General features: G+C 43.1%; 1 protein-coding gene across 3 annotated transcripts in view; it reads left to right on the forward strand.

The window, feature by feature from the left end:
* Nucleotides 1-24107, forward strand: part of LOC128216676 (universal stress protein Sll1388-like) — a 30626-nt gene that overhangs the window by 4948 nt on the left and 1571 nt on the right. The window contains exons 2-4 of one of the 3 annotated variants that reach the window (XM_052923313.1): nucleotides 6769-6864; nucleotides 10195-10301; nucleotides 14253-15845. In XM_052923313.1, coding sequence (XP_052779273.1) covers nucleotides 6769-6864; nucleotides 10195-10301; nucleotides 14253-14477 — 428 coding nt within the window. In that variant the 3' untranslated portion in view covers nucleotides 14478-15845. Of the gene's footprint in view, nucleotides 1-3646; nucleotides 4974-6768; nucleotides 6865-10194; nucleotides 10302-14252; nucleotides 15846-23206; nucleotides 23303-23855; nucleotides 23963-24107 lie in introns of those variants that run through there. The other 2 variants (XM_052923314.1, XM_052923315.1) reach the window with 2 other exon arrangements.

The following is a 24107-nucleotide window of genomic DNA, read 5'->3' on the forward strand; positions in this document are numbered from 1 at the left end:
TTTATGGAATATGGAGAGTGTACTTGTAATGTTGTAAATTGTAGTATTAAGCCTATATTGTGGTTTCGTTGAGCGTGCATGCTAATACAGAAATCGGTTAATATGCAACAATGCACACATAAACGTTCCTGAAATATATATCGCTCTTGTACATAATACACAAACAGTAGACATCACAGTGAACCTGTTAATAGTCTCCTACCTGAAGCATTAGTGACTGTACAGCATATTTGTAAACAAGTTCTTAACTTTTCCGGTAGTGTAAACATTTAAAAAAGTAAGGATTGTTTTCGCATTATCTGAATATATCCGTTCTGGTTTGATGCTGTAAACTTTATTTATAACATCCATATACTTTAGTTCGATTTTGACCGGTGAGCTGTGACCTTTTTGACAAGTCCACTGTTACATTCCTTTATAGGATAAGTGAGTCAATATAGAGTTACCATTTCAAAGTGACTTACCTTGAATGTTATTGCGATGTATTAAACTGCTGAACGCACTGGTTTCTGAGAAGGACATATTACAGTGTGTGTATACCACGTGATAAACACGTCATATATGCTACGTCGGAAGGCAACATTTTGCATAAAATGAAGACTTAAATCAAAGATAACTTTTCCTTTACTACACCATTTTAAATCAAACAAAGGGCAGTCTATGCCACTTAAAAGAGCCCCGCCTTCGTTTAATTACCGAAATTGGATTAGGTGATTGGTTTCCTCAAACACTTCAACAAATCTTTTCCCATAATAATGTTTTGACAGTGCTCCGTCAGACGGCCGTACTGTGAAAAGGTTTTTCGAAGTGTTTGAAGAAATTAAACTCTCAATCACACTTTGGTAAAAAAAAACGGAGGTGGGGCTCCGAAAGAGGCGTAGACTGCGCTATGTTTTATCTGAAATGGTGAAGAAATAGTGAAGTTATCTTTGTTTTAAGTCTTCATTCGAAGCGAAATATTGCCTTCCAACGTAGCATTTATGACGCAATTTATCACGTGGTATACACACACTGTATTATATAGTGCAGCAGGTAACGCGTAGGTCTGTTATGCGAAAGGGTTCGAATCCGTGGAGGGTTATGTTATGTAGGTCTGTTATGCGAAAGGGTTCGAATCCGTGCAGGGTTATGTAGGTCTGTTATGCGAAAGGGTTCGAATCCGTGGAGGGTTATGCTTTTTATTGTTATTTTTTGGTATTTTCTTCGCGTTTTTTTTTTATTTCAGTTAAGTTCATAATACACGTTTATTATTCAAAACATAGTTTTTCTATCCTTTTTTAAATTCAAAACATAGTTTTTCTATCCTTTTTTAATTTCTATTTATTTTTCCGTGTTTATTTATTTATAAAATAATGTGTTTCATAGAAATATAAAACAATATTGTTCAATATAATTCGATGTATGCTTTAAAAAACTTAGCTTCGCTCGCGACCTCCTAGCACTAATGGATTTGAACTACAAAATAAAACTTCATGAAAACTAATTCGAAATTTCCGCGACTTTCACAGGCATTTTGTGAGATGTATATTTAAATAAGGACATACAAAACCCAGCCCCTTAGCGCCACGGCTATGCCAACTTATGCATAACTGGTTTAACTTAACCATAGTGAGCTATAATCGATATAAGCAAACTACCCATTCTTTGGAATGACCCAGATATCTATAACTTGACCTTGAATGTATAAATACAAAAATACATGTACAGCTCAATCACAATGCGTGAAATGGGACCACATGTACTTAAGGAATGAATTGCGGGGTTGATGTCATTATCTGGGTATGAACGCAATTGGGTTGGTCAATGTTTGTGGAGTCGCTCCACGCGTACTTTGACCAACCCAATTGCGTTCATATCCCCGAAAATGACATCAACCCCGCAATTCATTCCTTATATTTACACCAATAGTTCATTATTTCATTCAAGAATTGTTAAAAAAATGCTTCATTTCATTTAAGAAAACCTTTCAGTAATCCGTTCTTACCCATTCTGTAAATAGAACGACCCGACTATAACCGGAAACATTTTTTTTTCAAATGACGTCACAATAACGCGGGAAAAGATCAACCACTTGAAATCACTTTAAAACGTAAAATTGAAACACTTCTGGTACCGATATATTTAAAATGTAATAAACTAACACTTTTAAAAATGTTGATCTATATTTTACGGGACCTGCAGACACAATACAACACCAATAACAAGGTCAATAGCTTTCATGTATATTGTTATGCAATGAATTACGATCCGAACATATGTTGCGTTCATCGATTAACGAACGCAATTGCCGAAAGGCAGTTCATTTAAGGAATGGAAGTTGAGGTGTAAGTATATGTATATAATACATCTGTAGCGTTATCAGCGTGGTGACACATGGTTCTCGTACAAAACAGTATGGATTAGTATTGATATAAATTGCGAACTGATGCAAGCGCATTGTAGCTATTGTCATGGAAATTCTATTATATATTATGATCTGCATTTTGAAGTTAAGAAGTTTTTAACGAAACCCCATATATTCTCAGCAACATGTTTGCTACATGGTATATAACTGAAAAATATACGGAGACTTTTTAAGCCGATTTTTTTGTATGATATCATATAAAAAGAGACTCTTCGCCAGTTACTCTGCTACCAAATCTGAAATGACATAATTAAACACATACTAGGATGCAAGACATGAACAGTCACAAAACAGCTCTCTAGGTCAACGTCTAATCAAGATCCAGTAATAGAACTAACGATGTCAGTTATTATTTTGTACTTGAGACTTATGACACACCATTTACAATGTCAAGTTCTAAAGTGTACGATTATTTTCGCTGTAAACAGGGGATATTAATGTATATTCAAGATGCGTTTGTGCAATTGGTTATTGTATAATAGTGTAGGTTTATAAGATATTCTAATTTATATTAGAACCGAGCAAATATAGTATGTTGCTTGCAACACATTTCCACTGAACAGACATTGCATAACTGATACTTACGTCACGCAAATGGCTAACGTCATATTTCGGATATGGCGGTCTGGTATAATATTGATATGACCAAATCTATGAAAAATTAAATGTAATCTTCATTAACCTGACAACCATGGTCAACTCTTGAAATTTGGCCTTGCGGGTTTCGATTTATGAAAGTAATGTAAAATTTGTGACTTTCAACCCCAGACCTCGACCCATATCGTTTTTGACGCTGTAAATGTTTAATTATTTCAAGATTAGTAGTAATTCACCTACATATTAAGGTTGCTATAAGTTTAGATGTTCCGAAAATGTATACTAGTAATACTTGTGATTGTTATCTATTTGTTTTGAAATACCAAATTTAAACACTTGTTGTTTATTTGCCAAGGATATTAATGCAGGGCAGATGGGTAAAAATGAAATATCGCTGTTTACGAAAGATAGAAGACGATATTCACCTGTAATGACATGTACATGATATGGACACGGGGACGACTGTTAATGCTGCTGACCTCTTGATAGCCTGTCATGTTTGTCCAGTTTGTCCGCTGTATCATCAATGCTACAGGTGTTTAGGGGTGCTGTGCTTGTATATCTTATGACAGCCTGTTCTATGTGTGAATTATGTATCGCAAGATTCATAGTTAATATGACTTAAAAGAATGCTTCCTCTTGCAGATTGATGGTACGGTAAAAAGCATCCACGCCGAGTCTCCGGGAGAGGGGATCGTCAAGGCCGTGGACGAAATTGGCGCCGCGGTCGTGGTGATTGGATGCCGCGGGATGGGGAAGCTGCGGCGGACGTTCATGGGGAGCGTGAGCGACTACGTGCTGCACCATTCACCGGTTCCAGTGATCGTGTGTCGCCATGATGATAAATAATTGGGTCGTCTTAATGTGCTCACCTTGTTCCGTTTGACTGATTCAATTACTGTGCTGATATATGGACCACTGACTCGGTTACTTTGCTGATCTATGAGACGCTGACTTGTTTACTGTGCAAGTGTTTGGACCACCTTTACACAGAATGAAATGCATAGAGAATGGCGGGGACTTCTAAGATTCGGGATTAAGTGTAACACAACCATTCCCATCATGGGATTAGATATGAATAGTATTAAATAAGCAAAAACTGCCCCCCCCCCCCCCGGGTAATGGCCTAATTATGTTCTTCGAATTACGGTCTGACTTCGTACTGAGTTTTAATGTAATACTTTTTGTTTTGTCTTATATCGTCATTATTCGTCAATATACAGTTCACATGGAACATTTCACTGGCGTAATCTCGTATATTAATCGTATTCAGAGTCATGATGAGATTGGTAGATACCAGTGTACACCAGATTTTGACCAACTACTTCACATCATATGCTTATCACCTAAGTTAACATGTATTCATCCAGCAGTGTATGTGTGTATGAAATCGATGTTTGATTTTTTAAACAAGCCGAGCAACTACGCATAATTTGATTTTTCTATTGTTTATTTTCATCCATCTGTAATCAGAAATACAGTTTAAATTAGTACTTGTGGTTTGTATGCATGTATTATGGCACAGTGGAGAGACATGTACTCAAAAGTTTATGAATATATTAATTGCTAAGATAAACCATGTACATAATTAACACATAGTCACGTATCTATGTCTCCGCGCCTAATACGTACAAACATTTACACATAGTCACGTATCTAGATCAGCTCATGCCAACAACCTCTGAAGTGTTCTGATATCTCATTATCAAGGATTGTGGATAACACTTTATGAACCTACCTGTAGAGGTTAAATCATAACAAGGCTACGTTAAACTATTTTTTGTAAACCTTGCCATTTTCATTTAAGAGCATATATACACATCGGGTACATACGGAGTTATTTGGCGAGAAATTGGTCTTCCGTTATAAGGAGCATGCATCGATTGATTTTTGAATAGTATTTTACCATATTTTATTAACAGCAGAATATAAATGTATTGTATCATATATTAAGAATATTAAAACTTATATGTACTTGATTCTTGTGGTATGATCGTCTCCAACTGAAAGAGTAGTTTAATGAGTGTTGTTTGTGGTTTGCGATCCAACCCCTTCAACCCAGCATGGCCATCGACCTCATCACCCCTCGATGTGGGTACTACATAAAAGCGCGTATATATCATTGGTAGACGTTTTATTCTGTGATTTAACAGAATTTAACAGCCTATGTGAGTCTCAACTGTTGAACAGACCGGTTTAGAACACTTGCCATTTATAATTCATGAAAGCCGTTTTCATACAAAAACATTCTCTATTGATGTGCATTAGAAAGTTCAAAGATCTACGGAGTTAATTATGATTTTGCTTAACTAAATCTTGAGTTCAAAGAGACATTAACTTGATGCTGTATACAGGATAGTTATGTGTTGATTACTCATTACCAAGCTATGACCACAAATAGTTCAATATGCGTGAGCATATGAGACAAAACATACACAATAAGAACGACAGCATCAGACAACCCGCTATCAATGTCACAAGATGATGGCACATGTCGACCCCCTATCTCCAAGTGTCTGGGATCTAAATAGCGAATTAACACACTCCCAATATGCTTGATCTTTTTCTTACGGTGAACTGGGGACATGTCTTCTGGTGAATGTCGCGTTTGCTTGCAATGTTGGCTCTTTAAGCACACACGAACTGGTTTATGGTCGATTCAATGATAGGATTGAACTCTTCATAGATGTTTCCCCGGAATTTTTTTCCAATCACATAAAGAGAGTGGATTTTCAATAAATAAAAGTGTATATAAAATTTACACTGTCAAGTCAAAGATAGAATCTAAACCGCCAGTTTTTTTCAGTTTCTCCGCCAAAATCACTATTTAGGACGCATATGTATGGGTTAGCAGCCAATACGACCTCTTGTTCTGTATGAATTCTAACTATCGCATGTATGTTTATAACAATGAAAGAGTGCAATATTTATATTGGCATTGAAAAATTTCTAATTATATGTTTGATGAAGGCTCTTAATTTCGAAACAGCTTCGAGCGTGATACCGCATAAATACATGACATGTTCATACAGTCATTCTAGTTGTACATCATACCGGCAGCCCTTCTATCATGCTTAGAAGTGAAGTGTTCAGGTTATTGAAACCTGTTCTGACAGGAGCGAGGTTAGGGTTTCGGTAACCGGTTCATCAGTTAATTAAAGGCGGTGTTTACAACATTTTATATTTAGTAATAAAGCTATTTTGATAGTTGATATTTGCGACTGTACTATTCTGTGTCTTTCCTTGAGAGACTGTAAGGCTCATAGTAAAACTGCCAGACTGCTGGGCTTGTCCATTTGAATTGCATTATGACACATATAGGAGACAGTGTACTCTTGATTGATGATTCGTATTTAAATTTCTGCATAAAGTTTCCCTTTGTCGTATATATTCATATTATGATACGGTCTAGATTACCAAGAAGATAAACCGGCATTGAGTTTGACAAGTTATTTGCTGATCTTGTCTGCCTGTATCTAGCTGTATGAGGTTGTTTGGACATACCACTGCACTAATAGCTTTGCATTTGGCACCGCCCGCAAAACTGTAGCATATGGGAAAGGGTTAACTTACTTAATTATTTATTTGCATTTGTCTTACTGTACCCTGTTATCTTGCCGTGTACGAGTTGCTTGACTTGCTCTACATTACTGTTTTTATAAAAAATATAAAAAATAAATTACCATTTATATTCATATGTTTTATAACGTAATACATGATTATTTTTGAAAACGCACACAGGGCTTACATATGCTTTCTTACTACAGTTTATCTTGGCAACATTCGGAAAGAAAACGACAAGGTGTACCTGATTCACACAGTGGAGATTAACAGCGTCCTACATTCCACCCAGTGGTACAGCTGTAAGTATGACAACATATATTACCACAGTGATACAGCTGTAAGTATGCCACAAAATATTACCACAGTGGTACAGCTATAAGTATGCAACAATACATTACCACAGTGATACAGCTGTAAGTATGCCACAATACATTACAACAGCGATACAGTTGAAAGTATGCCACAATCCATTATCACAGTGATACAGCTGTAAGTATGCCACAAAACATTACCACAGTGGTACAGCTGTACGTATGCCACCATATATTACCACAGTGGTACAGCTGTATGTATGCAACCATATATTACCACAGTGGTACAACTGTAAGTATGCCACCATACATTACCACAGTGGTACAGCTGTAAGTATGCCACAATACATTACCACAGTGGTACAGCTGTAAGTATTATCACATATATTACCACAGTGGTACAGCTGTGGAGTATGGCAGCATATATTGCCACAATGGTACATCTGTAAGAAGGGCAACGTATATTACCACAGTGGTACAGCTGTAAGTGTGGCAGCATATATTACCACACTTGTACAGCTGTAAGTATGGCAGCATGTATGACCATACTAGTACAGCTGTAAGTATGGCAACACATAAGGCCACAGTGCTTCATATTATTACCACAGTGGTAGGACTGTAAGTATGGCATCACATATGACCACAGTTGTATAGCAGTGAGTATAGCGTCATGTAATACCACTCTGGTATAGCTATAATTATTGCAGCAATTATTACCACAGTGGTATAGATGTAAGAATGGCAACTTATATTACCACAGTGCATCATATATCACCACAGTGGTACAGCTGTATGGCAATAAATATGTCCACAGTGGTACAACTGTAAGAATGGCTGAATAAATTACCACAGAGGTACAGCTGTAAGTATGGCAGCATATATTACCACAGTGGTACAGCTGTAAATATGGCAGTATATATTACCACACTGGTACAGTTGTAAGTATGACAGCATGTTTTACCAGTGACCCAGCTGTAAGTTTTACAGCTTGTTTTACCACAGTGGTACAGCTTTATGTATGGCAGCATATGTTTCCACTATGGTACAGCAGTAAGTATGTCAGCATATATCACCACAGTGATACAGCTGTAAGTATGCCAGCATATATTACCACTATGGTACAGCTGTAAGTATGGCAGCATATATCACCACAGTGGTACAGCTGTAAGTTTGACCACATATATTACCACAATGGTACAGCTGTAAGTATGGCTGCATATATCATCACAGAGGTACAGCTATAAGTATGGCAGCTTATATAACCACTATGGTACAGCTGTAAGTATGGCTGCATATATCACCACAGTAGTACAGCTGTACATATGGCAGTATATATTACCACAGTGGTACAGCAGTAAGTATGACAGTATATATTACCACACTGGTACAGTTGTAAGTATGACAGCATGTTTTACCAGTGACACAGCTGTAAGGTTTACAGCTTGTTTTACCACAGTGGTACAGCTGCAAGTTTTACAGCTTGTTTTACCACAGTGGTACAGCTGCAAGTATGGCAGCATATATTACCACAGTGTTACAGCTGTTAGAATGGCAGCATATATTACCACAGTGGTACAGCTGTGAGAATGGCAGCATATATTACCACAGTGGTACAGCTGTTAGAATGGCAGCATATATTACCACAGTGGTACAGCTGTTAGTATGGCAGCATATATTACCACAGTGGTACAGCTGTAAGTTCGACAGGATATATTACCACAGTGGTACAGCTGTAAGTACGGCAGCATATATCATTACAGTGGTACAGCTGTAAGTATGGCAGCATATATCATTACAGTGGTACAGCTGTAAGTACGGCAGCATATATCATTACAGTGGTACAGCTGTAAGTACGGCAGCATATATCATTACAGTGGTACAGCTGTAAGTACGGCAGCATATATCATTACAGTGGTACAGCTGTAAGTACGGCAGCATATATCATTACAGTGGTACAGCTGTAAGTATGGCAGCATATATCATTACAGTGGTACAGCTGTAAGTACGGCAGCATATATTACCACAGTGGTACAGCTGTAAGTTTGACAGGATATATTACCACAGTGGTACAGCTGTAAGTACGGCAGCATATATCATTACAGTGGTACAGCTGTAAGTACGGCAGCATATATCATTACAGTGGTACAGCTGTAAGTACGGCAGCATATATCATTACAGTGGTACAGCTGTAAGTACGGCAGCATATATCATTACAGTGGTACAGCTGTAAGTACGGCAGCATATATCATTACAGTGGTACAGCTGTAAGTATGGCAGCATATTTAACCACAATGGTACAGCTGTAAGTATGGCTGCATATATCACCACAGTGGTACAGCTGTTAGTATGACCGCATATATTATCACAGCGGTACCGCTGTAAGTGTGGCAGCATATATCACCACAGAGGTACAGCTGTAAGTATGGCAGTATATATTACCACAGTGGTACAGCTGTTAGAATGGCAGCATATATTACCATAGTGTTACAGCTGTTAGAATGGCAGCATATATTACCACAGTGGTACAGCTGTGAGAATGGCAGCATATATTACCACAGTGGTACAGCTGTGAGAATGGCAGCATATATTACCACAGTGGTACAGCTGTTAGAATGGCAGCATATATTACCACAGTGGTACAGCTGTTAGTATGGCAGCATAAATTACCACAGTGGTACAGCTGTAGGTATGGCAGCATACATTACCACAGTGGTACAGCTGTTAGAATGGCAGCATATATTACCACAGTGGTACAGCGGTTAGTATGGCAGCATATATTACCACAGTGGTACTGCTGTAAATATGGCAGCATAAATTACCACAGTGGTACAGCTGTGAGAATGGCAGCATATATTACCACAGTGGTACAGCTGTGAGAATGGCAGCATATATTACCACAGTGGTACAGCTGTTAGAAGGGCAGCATATATTACCAAAGTGGTACAGCGGTTAGTATGGCAGCATATATTACCAAAGTGGTACAGCTGTTAGTATGGCAGCACAAATCTCCACTTTGGTTCGACTGTAAGTATGGCAGCATATATTACCACTATGGTACAGCTGTAAGTATGGCAGCATATTAACCACACATGCAGAAATTGTTCAATACGGCCACAAAATCATTAAATGTATTGCGATAATATTGGAGACATCAACGTTTTTTTTTGTAGGTCGATTATTCTTACAATTAACAAAATGTAATGATTATTAATACGTTTGTTTCTATTTTTTCAAACACGCACCTTATAATTCAGAGGAAAACCAGTTTATGCTAAGTGTTTTTGTTTTCTCAGTTTCAAACGATTCCCCATATTTCAGCCCCATACTCGTTTGACAAGGAGATGCTGTTAAATCTGTTGGAAGAAGAGAAAAAGAAAATCCGACACAAGCTTGAAGCCTTTGCTGTTCTTCTAAAGGAAGCTGGGGTAAGATGGATGTAGATGGGATTCAGTGTTGTTGTTGTTGTTTTTGTTGTTGTTTGTGTATCTGTCTGCGTGCGTTTGTTGTTATTGCAGTTCAGCTATGTTTCCTCTTCGACAACAGCCTCATTAACGCAGTTTGGGTCAATTTAAGCAATCTTCAACACAGTACATGTACTTCAGTGATGAATGATTTTATTTCATAACATCAATGTCATGTGGCAAGTATCATGGATGACGCCGTGTACCCTGGTCCCTTATGTATGGCCATTGGCCGTGTACCCTGGTCCCTTATGTATGGCCATTGGCCGTGTGCCCTGGTCCCTTATGTATGGTCATTGGCCGTGTACCCTGGTCCCTTATGTATGGCCATTGGCCGTGTACCCTGGTCCCTTATGTATGGCCATTGGCCGTGTACCCTGGTCCCTTATGTATGGCCATTGGCCGTGTACCCTGGTCCCTTATGTATGGCCATTGGCCGTGTACCCTGGTCCCTTATGTATGGCCATTGGCCGTGTACCCTGGTCCCTTATGTATGGCCATTGGGCGTGTACCCTGGTCCCTTATGTATGGCCATTGGCCGTGTACCCTGGTCCCTTATGTATGGCCATTGGCTGTGTACCCTGGTCCCTTATGTATGGCCATTGGCTGTGTACCCTGGTCCCTTATGTATGGCCATTGGCTGTGTACCCTGGTCCCTTATGTATGGCCATTGGCCGTGTACCCTGGTCCCTTATGTATGGCCATTGGCCGTGTACCCTGGTCCCTTATGTATGGCCATTGGCCGTGTACCCTGGTCCCTTATGTATGGCCATTGGCCGTGTACCCTGGTCCCTTATGTATGGCCATTGGCTGTGTACCCTGGTCCCTTATGTATGGCCATTGGCCGTGTACCCTGGTCCCTTATGTATGGCCATTGGCTGTGTACCCTGGTCCCTTATGTATGGCCATTGGCTGTGTACCCTGGTCCCTTATGTATGGCCATTGGCCGTGTACCCTGGTCCCTTATGTATGGCCATTGGCCGTGTACCCTGGTCCCTTATGTATGGCCATTGGCCGTGTACCCTGGTCCCTTATGTATGGCCATTGGCCGTGTACCCTGGTCCCTTATGTATGGCCATTGGCCGTGTACCCTGGTCCCTTATGTATGGCCATTGGCCGTGTACCCTGGTCCCTTATGTATGGCCATTGGCCGTGTACCCTGGTCCCTTATGTATGGCCATTGGCCGTGTACCCTGGTCCCTTATGTATGGCCATTGGCCGTGTACCCTGGTCCCTTATGTATGGCCATTGGCCGTGTACCCTGGTCCCTTATGTATGGCCATTGGCCGTGTACCCTGGTCCCTTATGTATGGCCATTGGCCGTGTACCCTGGTCCCTTATGTATGGCCATTGGCCGTGTACCCTGGTCCCTTATGTATGGCCATTGGCCGTGTACCCTGGTTCCTTATGTATGGCCATTGGCCGTGTACCCTGGTCCCTTATGTATGGCCATTGGCCGTGTACCCTGGTCCCTTATGTATGGCCATTGGCCGTGTACCCTGGTCCCTTATGTATGGCCATTGGCCGTGTACCCTGGTCCCTTATGTATGGCCATTGGCCGTGTACCCTGGTCCCTTATGTATGGCCATTGGCCGTGTACCCTGGTCCCTTATGTATGGCCATTGGCCGTGTACCCTGGTCCCTTATGTATGGCCATTGGCCGTGTACCCTGGTTCCTTATGTATGGCCATTGGCCGTGTACCCTGGTCCCTTATGTATGGCCATTGGCCGTGTACCCTGGTCCCTTATGTATGGCCATTGGCCGTGTACCCTGGTCCCTTATGTATGGCCATTGGCCGTGTACCCTGGTCCCTTATGTATGGCCATTGGCTGTGTACCCTGGTCCCTTATGTATGGCCATTGAGATTATTCAAAGCGCACAATATAGGCTCATGCAAAACATTCTTTTTTTAATTTTAATAAATTATCGAGTTTAACTTGTTTGACTTTAATGAAAAAACAAAAAAAGGCATATGCTTTAAATACAGATAAATGTATTAGCGATATTTTTGCGCTTATTTAACTAGCGAATTTGTGGCTACGTAGCCATTAATTTAAAATATAAATTACATCAACCTATAGTGTGCGCCTGTAAGTGTGTATACCGATTGCTTCTTCCCGTGTCATGTTGAAATTCTACACGTGCGAAGGAGAGTTGAAGAGTTTGCCTTTTCTTGGGTAATGATATATCACAGAGAGAAACTTAACGATTTGGCTTTCAAAATTGCAGCTCCATTAACGTTGACAGCAAAACTGGCTTATTGATTTAATAATTGTTCCTTGGCGCATTTTTACTACTACTACTGTCAACAAGAGGATGGCTTTTGTGTAAGTGATAAACCGTTTCTGCCAGTCGGATGTCTTAATGTACACCAGCCTGCACGGCCCCAGCTAGGGCTCTCTTGAAATATTGTTTCATATTCATTGCCTGTTGGTGCAATTCTGATCTGAACAATATTTGTGGTAATTACAAAACTTATCCACTGGTAAGTATTCTTGTTCAGCAGGAATTCATCAACACTAAGCATGAAATAAAATAGATTAAAAAAACACAAATTAACAATACTGCATTGTCTTCCGTTGATGTATGCAGTGGAAATTCACTCTCCCCCCACGTTTTGCGTAGGAAATGACGAGGTATTTCTGTTTCTTCATAAATGCTTTATATGTTCTATAAAGTTCAGATGTAGGACATTGTTAATTCTCATCTCTAAGACTTAGTCTGTCGATCATGTTATAATGATTACTCTCATTGCATTAGTTTTATCAGAGTGCATTTTGTATAATTTGCTTGGAAACTATTTGCACGATAAATGTTTAGTGATATGTTTGCATAGAAGACCACATTATTAAAGGAAATATTGATGTATATGTAAAAACTTTGAAGCGACTCGCTCATGTTTTATAAAATGCACTCCTTAATAAAAAAGGTGCGGCAAATCATTAGGATTGTTAATACTAAGATACTGACGGCTGGAACCCTACAACATGGTTTTATATACTTAAATTGTATTTTTATTTACGATTTCGGTACAAAAAGTAAAAACAATATAATAATAGTTTTTTTCTGGTACATTTATATCGTGAAAACATTGGGCCTAAAATCATGAGCGAGTACCTTATGTGTCATATTCTTTGAATAAAGGAGGAGTTTCTTATGTATCAGATTAAATACCAATCACTAGATCTAAATGAGAAAAAAGAGCAAAACGAGCTTTGACACATTTTCCAGTTTGAAGTACTATAAGATACTCTCTTTTAAAACACATCATTTGGTCGATTGTATATTAGGTGTTCAGGCTCACACCACCGCTAAAGGGATCGCAGGACATATTCACATTTAACTGTTTAGAAGAGCTCTAACAACCAAAAACCCATACCGGTAAATTGTTGAGTTTTCATTGTCTGTTGCATTCAGAAACACTATAAATATTGTCGTAATGTCCGTTATAATGGAACTCCTTTATTTAATTTGTTGAAATTAGTTAGCATGGGTACTGCATCTTCCTCTTCTGTATTGAATCCAAGATTAGGCACCTCTCAGTAATTAGGCCTTCTCGCTTTAATCCCAAGGATGTAAACTAACAATAATTATTGATAGATGCGTTTTTGTTACACAGCTTAGATGTGTATCATGTGGTTGACATGCCGCTTCATGTCAATTGTCCCTGTAGACAAAGTTATATCTTGTTTTCAATAGGATCCTTAGGGTTTCATTTGCTGAAGATATTGTAAGGCGGCATCACTTGACAAGAGATCCGCGTGCTGGGTTTAAGCAGCAGTTCCGCGTTTTGCATGCCAAACAAGGTTTATTTATTAACCACTGATCTTATTTTGTGTCACACTATCATTATTTCCTCCTTTATTAGATATCAACGTGTTACAAATTAGTACCAGAGTATATTTTATCTACAGATTGACGGCACGGTCAAGAGCATCCATGCTGAGACCCCGGGTGAAGGCGTCCTTAAAGCTGTGGAAGAGATAGGTGCGTCACTCGTTGTGTTAGGGTGTCGCGGGATGGGGAAGCTGCGGCGGACGTTCATGGGGAGCGTGAGCGACTACGTGCTGCACCACGCCCCGGTACCCGTGCTCATCTGTCGCCATCACGAGGACGAGCAGCACAAGCACCATAAATAACTCCCCTCTTAGATCGTTTAAGCTTAACATCATTGGTGTCACAATTAAACTTCATTTTACTGGACTATGGGAACAACCTGCACGGTGTAATTTAACACCACGATACTGCCATTCTTTCAAAGGCTCTGCGATATTTTTGTTATTTGTAAATATAAGGTTGTGAAGTTGAGCCTGTGTGAAATTCTTATCTTATTTTAGGCATCTGATGACACAATACTATGAACATTTGATGGCACGATCATTATAGGGTTTTATTTAAAGGGTTTAATGTGTACAGGAAGAATATGTTGTTATTATATCGATAAATATATTGCAAATACGCTGCTTGGGTATTGAAATATTAAACCACGGTCATTTCACTTCCATTTTCAAAATGAAGAAAAAAATACAAACTCATATCTTTAGCTGTAATATATTTTAAGCCAGTGTTTTGATATCTTGGTAATAATTAAGTAACGGCCTTTCGAATGATGCCAAGATAACATTAGTTCACACGGCACCAAACTTAAACATTATTGTGATGGGTGAAATAACGAACTGATGTGTACATCAAATACCTTCATAGCTGCTTGTGTCATATTTTAGATTTCTATTGGTGTAATTGTGTAAACACATGTTCTGATTCTGTGTTTATTCATTGAATTGTATTGAAAAATGAAGTAATTTTATTTCTAAACATCGGAATTCACATTTTGGCTGAACTTGAGATCGTAAAATAATCGTTAACACAGAAATGTGAATGGAAAGTTGTTAATTGCTTAGAATGAGTATATCCACAGTTACTTAATATGTACAAATGTTCTTGTTGTTGTTGTTTTTTCCAAGTGTAATATAATCAGAAATGTAATCACGCTTGCTGACGGATGGGGGTTTATTAGTAACAAAAAACCCACACCGAAGCTTTTGCCTAAAACCAATGTGATGTTTGTTGAGAATCAAGTGTCCTGCAGTTTATATGCATTATTTCCTGTATGTAAGTCGCGTATCTTTATGGCACTTTACAAATAGCACCTTGTGAACTTGTTCATTATTAGTTTTACCAATGTGCCATTGAACGTAAGCAATTGTATGAATAAACTGTTTAACATCATCTGGCGACGCAACACTTCAGCTTTGATGGCAAATTTGCGTGGAAATCATTTAGATCATTTGCTTACATAATTTTGTCTGAAGTGTTTTATGCAATACCACATGTTGTCCATCACTGCCATTATAACATAACGCTTCGTATGAATTAAAGACACATCCATAACGGCCATTTATATAGGACCAAATGAATTCTGGTGTTTCTATTAAGAACAATATAGTTGAGTATATAATGCAATATTCAGAATAAAACAAAGTGTATAATAAAGTTTTACGATGCTTCTCTTTGAGGACTTTGTATCGCCGCCATGAACGTTAAGTCTCGGTGCCTGGCCCGCCGTCATGCACGTAAAGTCTCGGTGCCTGGCCCGCCGTCATGCACGTAAAGTCTCGGTGCCTAGCCCGCCGACATGAACGTAAAGTCTCGGTGTCTGGCCCGCCATCATGTTCGTAAAGTCTCGGTTCCTAGCCCGCCGTCATGAACGTAAAGTGTCGGTGCCTGGCCGGCCATCATGCTCGTAAAGTCTCGGTGCCTAGCCCGCCGTCATGAACGTAGTCTCGGTGCCTGGCCCGCCATCATGCTCGTAAAGTCTCGGTGCCTAGCCCGCCGTCATGAACGTAAAGTCTCGGTGCCTGGCCCGCCATCATCCTCGTAAAGTCTCGGTGCCTGTCCCGCCGTCATGAACGTAGTCTCGGTGCCTGGCCCGCCATCATGCTCGTAAAGTCTCGGTGCCTAGCCCGCCGTCATGAACGTAGTCTCGGTGCCTGGCCCGCCATCATGCTTGTAAAGTCTCGGTGCCTAGCCCGCCGTCATGCTCGTAAAGTCTCGGTGCCTGGCCCGCCGTTATGCACGTAAAGTCTCAGTGCCTGGCCCGCCGTCATGCACGTAAAGTCTCGGTGCCTGGCCGCCGTCATGCTCGTAAAGTCTCGGTGCCTGGCCCGCCGTCATGCACGTAAAGTCTCGGTGCCTGGCCCGCCGTCATGCACGTAAAGTCTCGGTGCCTGGCCCGCCATCATGCACGTTAAGTCTCGGTGCCTGGCCCGCCGTCATGCATGTTAAGTCTCGGTGCCTGGCCGCCGTCATGCACGTAAAGTCTCGGTGCCTGGCCCGCCATCATGCACGTTAAGTCTCGGTGCCTGGCCCGACGTCATGCACGTAAAGTCTCGGAGCCTGGCCCGCCGTCTGCATGTTAAATCTCAGTGCCTGGCCGCCGTCATGCACGTAAAGACTCGGTGCCTGGCCCGCCGTCATGCACGTAAAGTCTCGGTGCCTGGCCCGCCATCATGCACGTTAAGTCTCGGTGCCTGGCCCGCCATCATGCACGTTAAGTCTCGGTGCCTGGCCGCCGTCATGCATGTTAAGTCTCAGTGCCTGGCCGCCATCATGCACGTAAAGTCTCGGTGCCTGGCCCGCCATCATGCACGTTAAGTCTCGGTGCCTGGCCCGCCGTCATGCACGTAAAGTCTCGGTGCCTGGCCCGCCATCATGCACGTTAAGTCTCGGTGCCTAGCTCGCCGTCATGCAGGTTTTGTCTCTGTTCTTAGCGGCCGTCATGGACGTAAAGTCTCGGTGCCTGGCCGCCGTCATGCTCGTAAAGTCTCGGTGCCTAGCCGCCGTCATGCTCGTAAAGTCTCGGTGCCTAGCCACCGTCATGCTCGTAAAGTCTCCGTGCCTGGCCGCCGTCATGCACGTAAAGTCTCGGTGCCTGGCCGTCGTAATGCACGTAAAGTCTCGGTGCCTGGCCCGCCATCATACACGTAAAGTCTCGGTGCATGGCCGCCGTCATGCACGCAAAGTCTCGGTGCCTGGCCGCCGTCATGCACGTAAAGTCTCGGTGCATGGCCGCCGTCATGCTCGTAAAGTCTCGGTGCCTGGCCGTCGTAATGCACGTAAAGTCTCGGTGCCTGGCCCGCCATCATACACGTAAAGTCTCGGTGCCTGGCCGCCGTCATGAACGTTAAGTCTCGGTGCCTGGCCCGCCGTCGTGCACGTTAAGTCTCAGTGCCTGGCAGCCGTCATGCTCGTAAAGTCTCGGTGCCTGGCCGCCGTCATGAACGTTAAGTCTCGGTGTCTGGCCGCCGTCATGCAAGTAAAGTCTCGGTGCCTTGCCCGCCGTTATGTACGTTAAGTCTCTGTGCCTTGCCGCCGTCATGCATATTAAGTCTCGGTGTCTGGCCGCCGTCATGCATGTTAAGTCTCGGTGTCTGGCCGCCGTCATGCAAGTAAAGTCTCGGTGCCTGGCCGCCGTCATGCTCGTAAAGTATCGGTGCATGGCCGCCGTCATGCTCGTAAAGTCTCGGTGTCTGGCCGCCGTCATGCTCGTAAAGTCTCGGTGCATGGCCGCCGTCATGCTCGTAAAGTCTCGGTGCCTGGCCGCCGTCATGCACGTAAAGTCTCGGTGCCTGGCCGCCGTCATGCACGTAAAGTCTCGGTGCCTGGCCGCCGTCATGCTCGTAAAGTCTCGGTGTCTGGCCGCCGTCATGCACGTTAAGTCTCGGTGCCTGGCCGCCGTCATGCTCGTAAAGTCTCGGTGCATGGCCGCCGTCATGCTCGTAAAGTCTCGGTGCCTGGCCGCCGTCATGCACGTTAAGTATCGTGGCCTGGCCGCCGTCATCCACGTAAAGTCTCGGTGCCTAGCAGCCGTCATGCTCGTAAAGTCTCGGTGCCTGGCCGCCGTCATGAACGTTAAGTCTCGGTGCCTGGCCGCCGTCATGCTCGTAAAGTCTCGGTGCCTGGCCGCCGTCATGCTCGTAAAGTCTCGGTGCCTGGCTGCCGTCATGCTCGTTAAGTCTCGGTGCCTGGCCGCCGTCATGGTCGTAAAGTCTCGGTGTCTGGCCGTCGTCATGCATGTTAAGTCTCGGTGTCTGGCCGCCGTCATGCAAGTAAAGTCTCGGTGCCTGGCCCGACGTCATGCACGTAAAGTCTCGGAGCCTGGCCCGCCGTCTGCATGTTAAATCTCAGTGCCTGGCCGCCGTCATGCACGTAAAGACTCGGTGCCTGGCCCGCCGTCATGCACGTAAAGTCTCGGTGCCTGGCCCGCCATCATGCACGTTAAGTCTCGGTGCCTGGCCCGCCATCATGCACGTTAAGTCTCGGTGCCTGGCCGCCGTCATGCATGTTAAGTCTCAGTGCCTGGCCGCCATCATGCACGTAAAGTCTCGGTGCCTGGCCCGCCATCATGCACGTTAAGTCTCGGTGCCTGGCCCGCCGTCATGCACGTAAAGTCTCGGTGCCTGGCCCGCCATCATGCACGTTAAGTCTCGGTGCCTAGCTCGCCGTCATGCAGGTTTTGTCTCTGTTCTTAGCGGCCGTCATGGACGTAAAGTCTCGGTGCCTGGCCGCCGTCATGCTCGTAAAGTCTCGGTGCCTAGCCGCCGTCATGCTCGTAAAGTCTCGGTGCCTAGCCACCTTCATGCTCGTAAAGTCTCCGTGCCTGGCCGCCGTCATGCACGTAAAGTCTCGGTGCCTGGCCGTCGTAATGCACGTAAAGTCTCGGTGCCTGGCCCGCCATCATACACGTAAAGTCTCGGTGCATGGCCGCCGTCATGCACGCAAAGTCTCGGTGCCTGGCCGCCGTCATGCACGTAAAGTCTCGGTGCATGGCCGCCGTCATGCTCGTAAAGTCTCGGTGCCTGGCCGTCGTAATGCACGTAAAGTCTCGGTGCCTGGCCCGCCATCATACACGTAAAGTCTCGGTGCCCGGCCGCCGTCATGAACGTTAAGTCTCGGTGCCTGGCCCGCCGTCGTGCACGTTAAGTCTCAGTGCCTGGCAGCCGTTATGCTCGTAAAGTCTCGGTGCCTGGCCGCCGTCATGAACGTTAAGTCTCGGTGTCTGGCCGCCGTCATGCAAGTAAAGTCTCGGTGCCTTGCCCGCCGTTATGTACGTTAAGTCTCTGTGCCTTGCCGCCGTCATGCATATTAAGTCTCGGTGTCTGGCCGCCGTCATGCATGTTAAGTCTCGGTGTCTGGCCGCCGTCATGCAAGTAAAGTCTCGGTGCCTGGCCGCCGTCATGCTCGTAAAGTATCGGTGCATGGCCGCCGTCATGCTCGTAAAGTCTCGGTGTCTGGCCGCCGTCATGCTCGTAAAGTCTCGGTGCATGGCCGCCGTCATGCTCGTAAAGTCTCGGTGCCTGGCCGCCGTCATGCACGTAAAGTCTCGGTGCCTAGCCACCGTCATGCACGTAAAGTCTCGGTGCATGGCCGCCGTCATGCTCGTAAAGTCTCGGTGTCTGGCCGCCGTCATGCACGTTAAGTCTCGGTGCCTGGCCGCCGTCATGCTCGTAAAGTCTCGGTGCATGGCCGCCGTCATGCTCGTAAAGTCTCGGTGCCTGGCCGCCGTCATGCACGTTAAGTATCGTGGCCTGGCCGCCGTCATCCACGTAAAGTCTCGGTGCCTAGCAGCCGTCATGCTCGTAAAGTCTCGGTGCCTGGCCGCCGTCATGAACGTTAAGTCTCGGTGCCTGGCCGCCGTCATGCTCGTAAAGTCTCGGTGCCTGGCCGCCGTCATGCTCGTAAAGTCTCGGTGCCTGGCTGCCGTCATGCTCGTTAAGTCTCGGTGCCTGGCCGCCGTCATGGTCGTAAAGTCTCGGTGTCTGGCCGTCGTCATGCATGTTAAGTCTCGGTGTCTGGCCGCCGTCATGCAAGTAAAGTCTCGGTGCCTGGCCGCCGTCATGCACGTCAAGTCTCAGTGCCTGGCCCGCTGTCATGCACGTTTAGTCTCGGTGTTTCAAACCACAGAGACGCTCGAATTAGACTAACAAGATGTACAATTTCGGTCCAACAATATGACGCTTAAACGTCGGTCTAGATAACCGTCACAAATACGTATTCATAACCAGAATAAGGTACTTAAATCGGTCCAGATAAATGTAGTTATGACAATGATAGGACACTTATCCATCGGTCCAGATTAAAGTTACTAATACATAGTTTTGACAGTTGTACATCGGTCCAGGTTAACGCCACAAAGACGTAGTCATGACAACAGTATGGCACTTATACATCGGTCAGGATTAACTCCAACAAGACGTAGTCATGACAACTGTAAGACACTTATACATCGGTCCTGATTAACTCCAACAAGACGTAGTCATGACAACTGTAAGACACTTATACATCGGTCCTGATAAACTCCAACAAGACGTAGTCATGACAACTGTAAGACACTTATACATCGGTCCTGATTAACTCCAACAAGACGTAGTCATGACAACTGTAAGACACTTATAAATCGGTCCGGATTAGAGCCGACAAGGCGTAGTCATGATAACTGTACGACACTGATAAATCGGTCCAGATTTACGCAACGGTAACGTATTTATGACAACAATATGACACCTATACATCCGTCCTGATTAACGCCGACAAGGCGTAGTCATGAAAGCAGTATGACACGTATACATACGTCCTGATGTACGCTGACAAGGCGTAGTCATGACAACAATATGACACGTGTATATCGGTCCGGATTAACGCCGATAAGGCGTAGTCATGACAGCAGAATGTCACTTATACATCCGTTCTCATTAAAGCCGACAAGGCGTAGTCATAACAACAATATGACACGTGTATATCCGTGCGGATTTAACGCCGACAAGGCGTAGTCATGACAACTATACGACACTAGTACATCGGTGCAGATTAACACCGACAAGGCATAGTCATGACAACAATACGACACTAGTATATCGGTGCAGATTAACGCCGACAAGGTGTTGTCATGACAACAATACGACACTTGTAAATCGATGCAGATTAACGCCGACAAGGCGTAGTCATGACAACAATAAGTCACTTGAATATCGGTTCAGATTAACGCCGACAAGGCGTCGTCATGACAGCAGTACGACACTTGTATATCGGTGCAGATTAACGCCGACAAGGCGTCGTCATGACAGCAGTACGACACTTGTATATCGGTGCAGATTAACGCCGACAAGGCGTAGTCATGACAACAGTACGACACTTGTATATCGGTTCAGGTAAACGCCGACAAGGCGTAGTCATGACAACAGTACGACACTTGCATATCGGTTCAGATTAACGCCGACAAGGCGTCGTCATGACAGCAGTACGACACTTGTATATCGGTGCAGATTAACGCCGACAAGGCGTAGTCATGACAGCAGTATGACACTTGTATATCGTTGCAGATTAACGCCGACAAGGCGTAGTCATGACAACAATACGATGCTTGTATATCGGTGCAGATTAACGCCGACAAGGCGTTGCCATGACAGCAGTACGACACTTGTATATCGGTACAGATTAACGCCGACAAGGCGTAGTCATGACAACAGTACGACACTAGTATATCGGTGCAGATTAACGCCGACAAGGCGTAGTCATGACAACAATACGACACTTGTATATCGGTGCAGATTAACGCCGACAAGGCGTCGTCATGACAGCAGTACGACACTTGTATATCGGTGCAGATTAACGCCGACAAGGCGTAGTCATGACAACAGTACGACACTTGTATATCGGTTCAGATAAACGCCGACAAGGCGTAGTCCTGACTTCTAGAAAATACCACTACCACACAACAATGTAAGTCGGGGTCTTGGTTTGGTTTTGTTTATAAGATCGGATTTGTTCATTAACAACACATGTACCACGATAATTCGACGCCTTAGTATAATCGAAACTAGAGACACAAATGGTTTAAGAGTAGATAATTGAAGAACCAGGGCGCAGTAGAGAGAGATAACCCCTCCCCATATGTGTTGTTTTGTTTATAAATATGTGTGTATGTTTATCCCTGTACCATTATGTTGTATGACAGTAGGGTAAGTCTTGTATCGTTGGCATTGCATCGGTAACCGCTTTTAAGATTGTGATAGGTGAGGGTGGTATAGTTGTATAAGTGCCCGCCTCTTACATAAAATGTTGCGGATTTGATCACCGCAATGGTGAGAGTGGTCTTGTTGTGTAGGTGTCCGCCTTTCGCAAAAAATGCTGTGGATTCTATATGACCACAAAGGTGAGAGTGATATAGGTGTCCGCCTATCAGCCAAGAGGTTGTGGATTACATCCGAACCGGGGGAATTTCTCATGACCTCCTAGTACTGGTTTCTATCCAGGAAACGGATTCGCGTGTTATTCTATATGCAATCGGCTTCGGTCAAAACGAATACTCTTAACTAAATCAGAATTCCATGTGTAGATCTATGGTTGCTTAAAACGGAAATTCTGGCACTATCCGTGTAAAATAACGATTGTAGACTACCGAAATGTTTTGATTATAAGGACCCTAGCCCGCATTAATTATTGGTACTACAATTGTCTGCATATTAAAAAAGCAATAACAGCGTGTCTACAGGATAATCATTTTGTCGCACAATCGAGATAATTACAAAATGAATTTCCTGATGTTAAGATATGTTGCCGTATGTTCATTGATGGCCCCAGAAAGTATACCAACTGTATTATTAAATAGATGTTAAGTACTTGCTTCATTATGTTACATACAGAAGGAAAAAAAAGTTTTGTGTGTACATAAATGGCACTTGCATTTGACACTGTATTTCGTTCCTCGGTCAGGAGGCATTAGGTGATTTATTGTCTTAATGAGGCAGAACAATATTTACGCATTAGTATTTATCTCGATGAACCAACTGGAGTAATTATTCTATTACAGTTTACACGAAGTATGTCCACAGAGAGAATGACAAGGTGTACCTGGTCAACACGATTGAAATAAACAGCGTCCTTCATTCCACCCAGTGGTACAGCTGTAAGTATGCCATATATATCATTATTAATAATAAAACAATGAAAACTACAGGGACCCATCCTGTAGTCGAAAATTCAAAAATATTCTCTATTTTAAGGCACAATGTGATTGCCCAAACGACAATGAACGAGATACACAAACGAATAAACACCACTTCCATAAATACAAACATCACAACCAGACCACGCATGCATCAAAATAGTATGGTGGCATATTACTGAATACAGATGACCTGATAAAGTTCGCGAATTGTTTCGTGTTAACCGCTTAATTTTCGCGATAATTATCTAGTTATCTAGTTAATATTCGCGTTACCTTTTTGGTAAGATAAATATCATTAGACTAAAAACAGGCTTGAAACTGCCCAGAACTGCCACTTATTACCTTTTTTAGCTGTACAACACTAACAGGTTAACTAGTTATGGTTTGCGAATTCACTATTTATTTTATATTATAACAGCTTATTATAAAATCTATTGACTCTCTCTGTTTCTGCTTTATTTTGTGTACTTGTTTGAATGTCCTGGATATTAAGACTTTCCCCATATTTCAGCACCGTATACGTTCGACAAGGAGATGCTAATAAAAATGCTGAACGAAGAGAAAGCAAAAATCCGACACAAGCTTGAAGGATATGCTGAGCTTTTAAAGGAAGCTTCTGTAAGCAATGAACATATCACAAAACAAATTAGAGTTAAAAAGTTGTCGATTTTCTTAATTAAGTAAGATTACAACACTATGCACATTATTTAGTTTAACCACATATGACGATATAACCTTCGATACAAATTTTACCAATGTATTA

Source organism: Mya arenaria, chromosome 14 (assembly GCF_026914265.1).
Source record: "Mya arenaria isolate MELC-2E11 chromosome 14, ASM2691426v1".
In the NCBI taxonomy this organism is placed as follows: Eukaryota; Metazoa; Mollusca; class Bivalvia; order Myida; family Myidae; genus Mya; species Mya arenaria.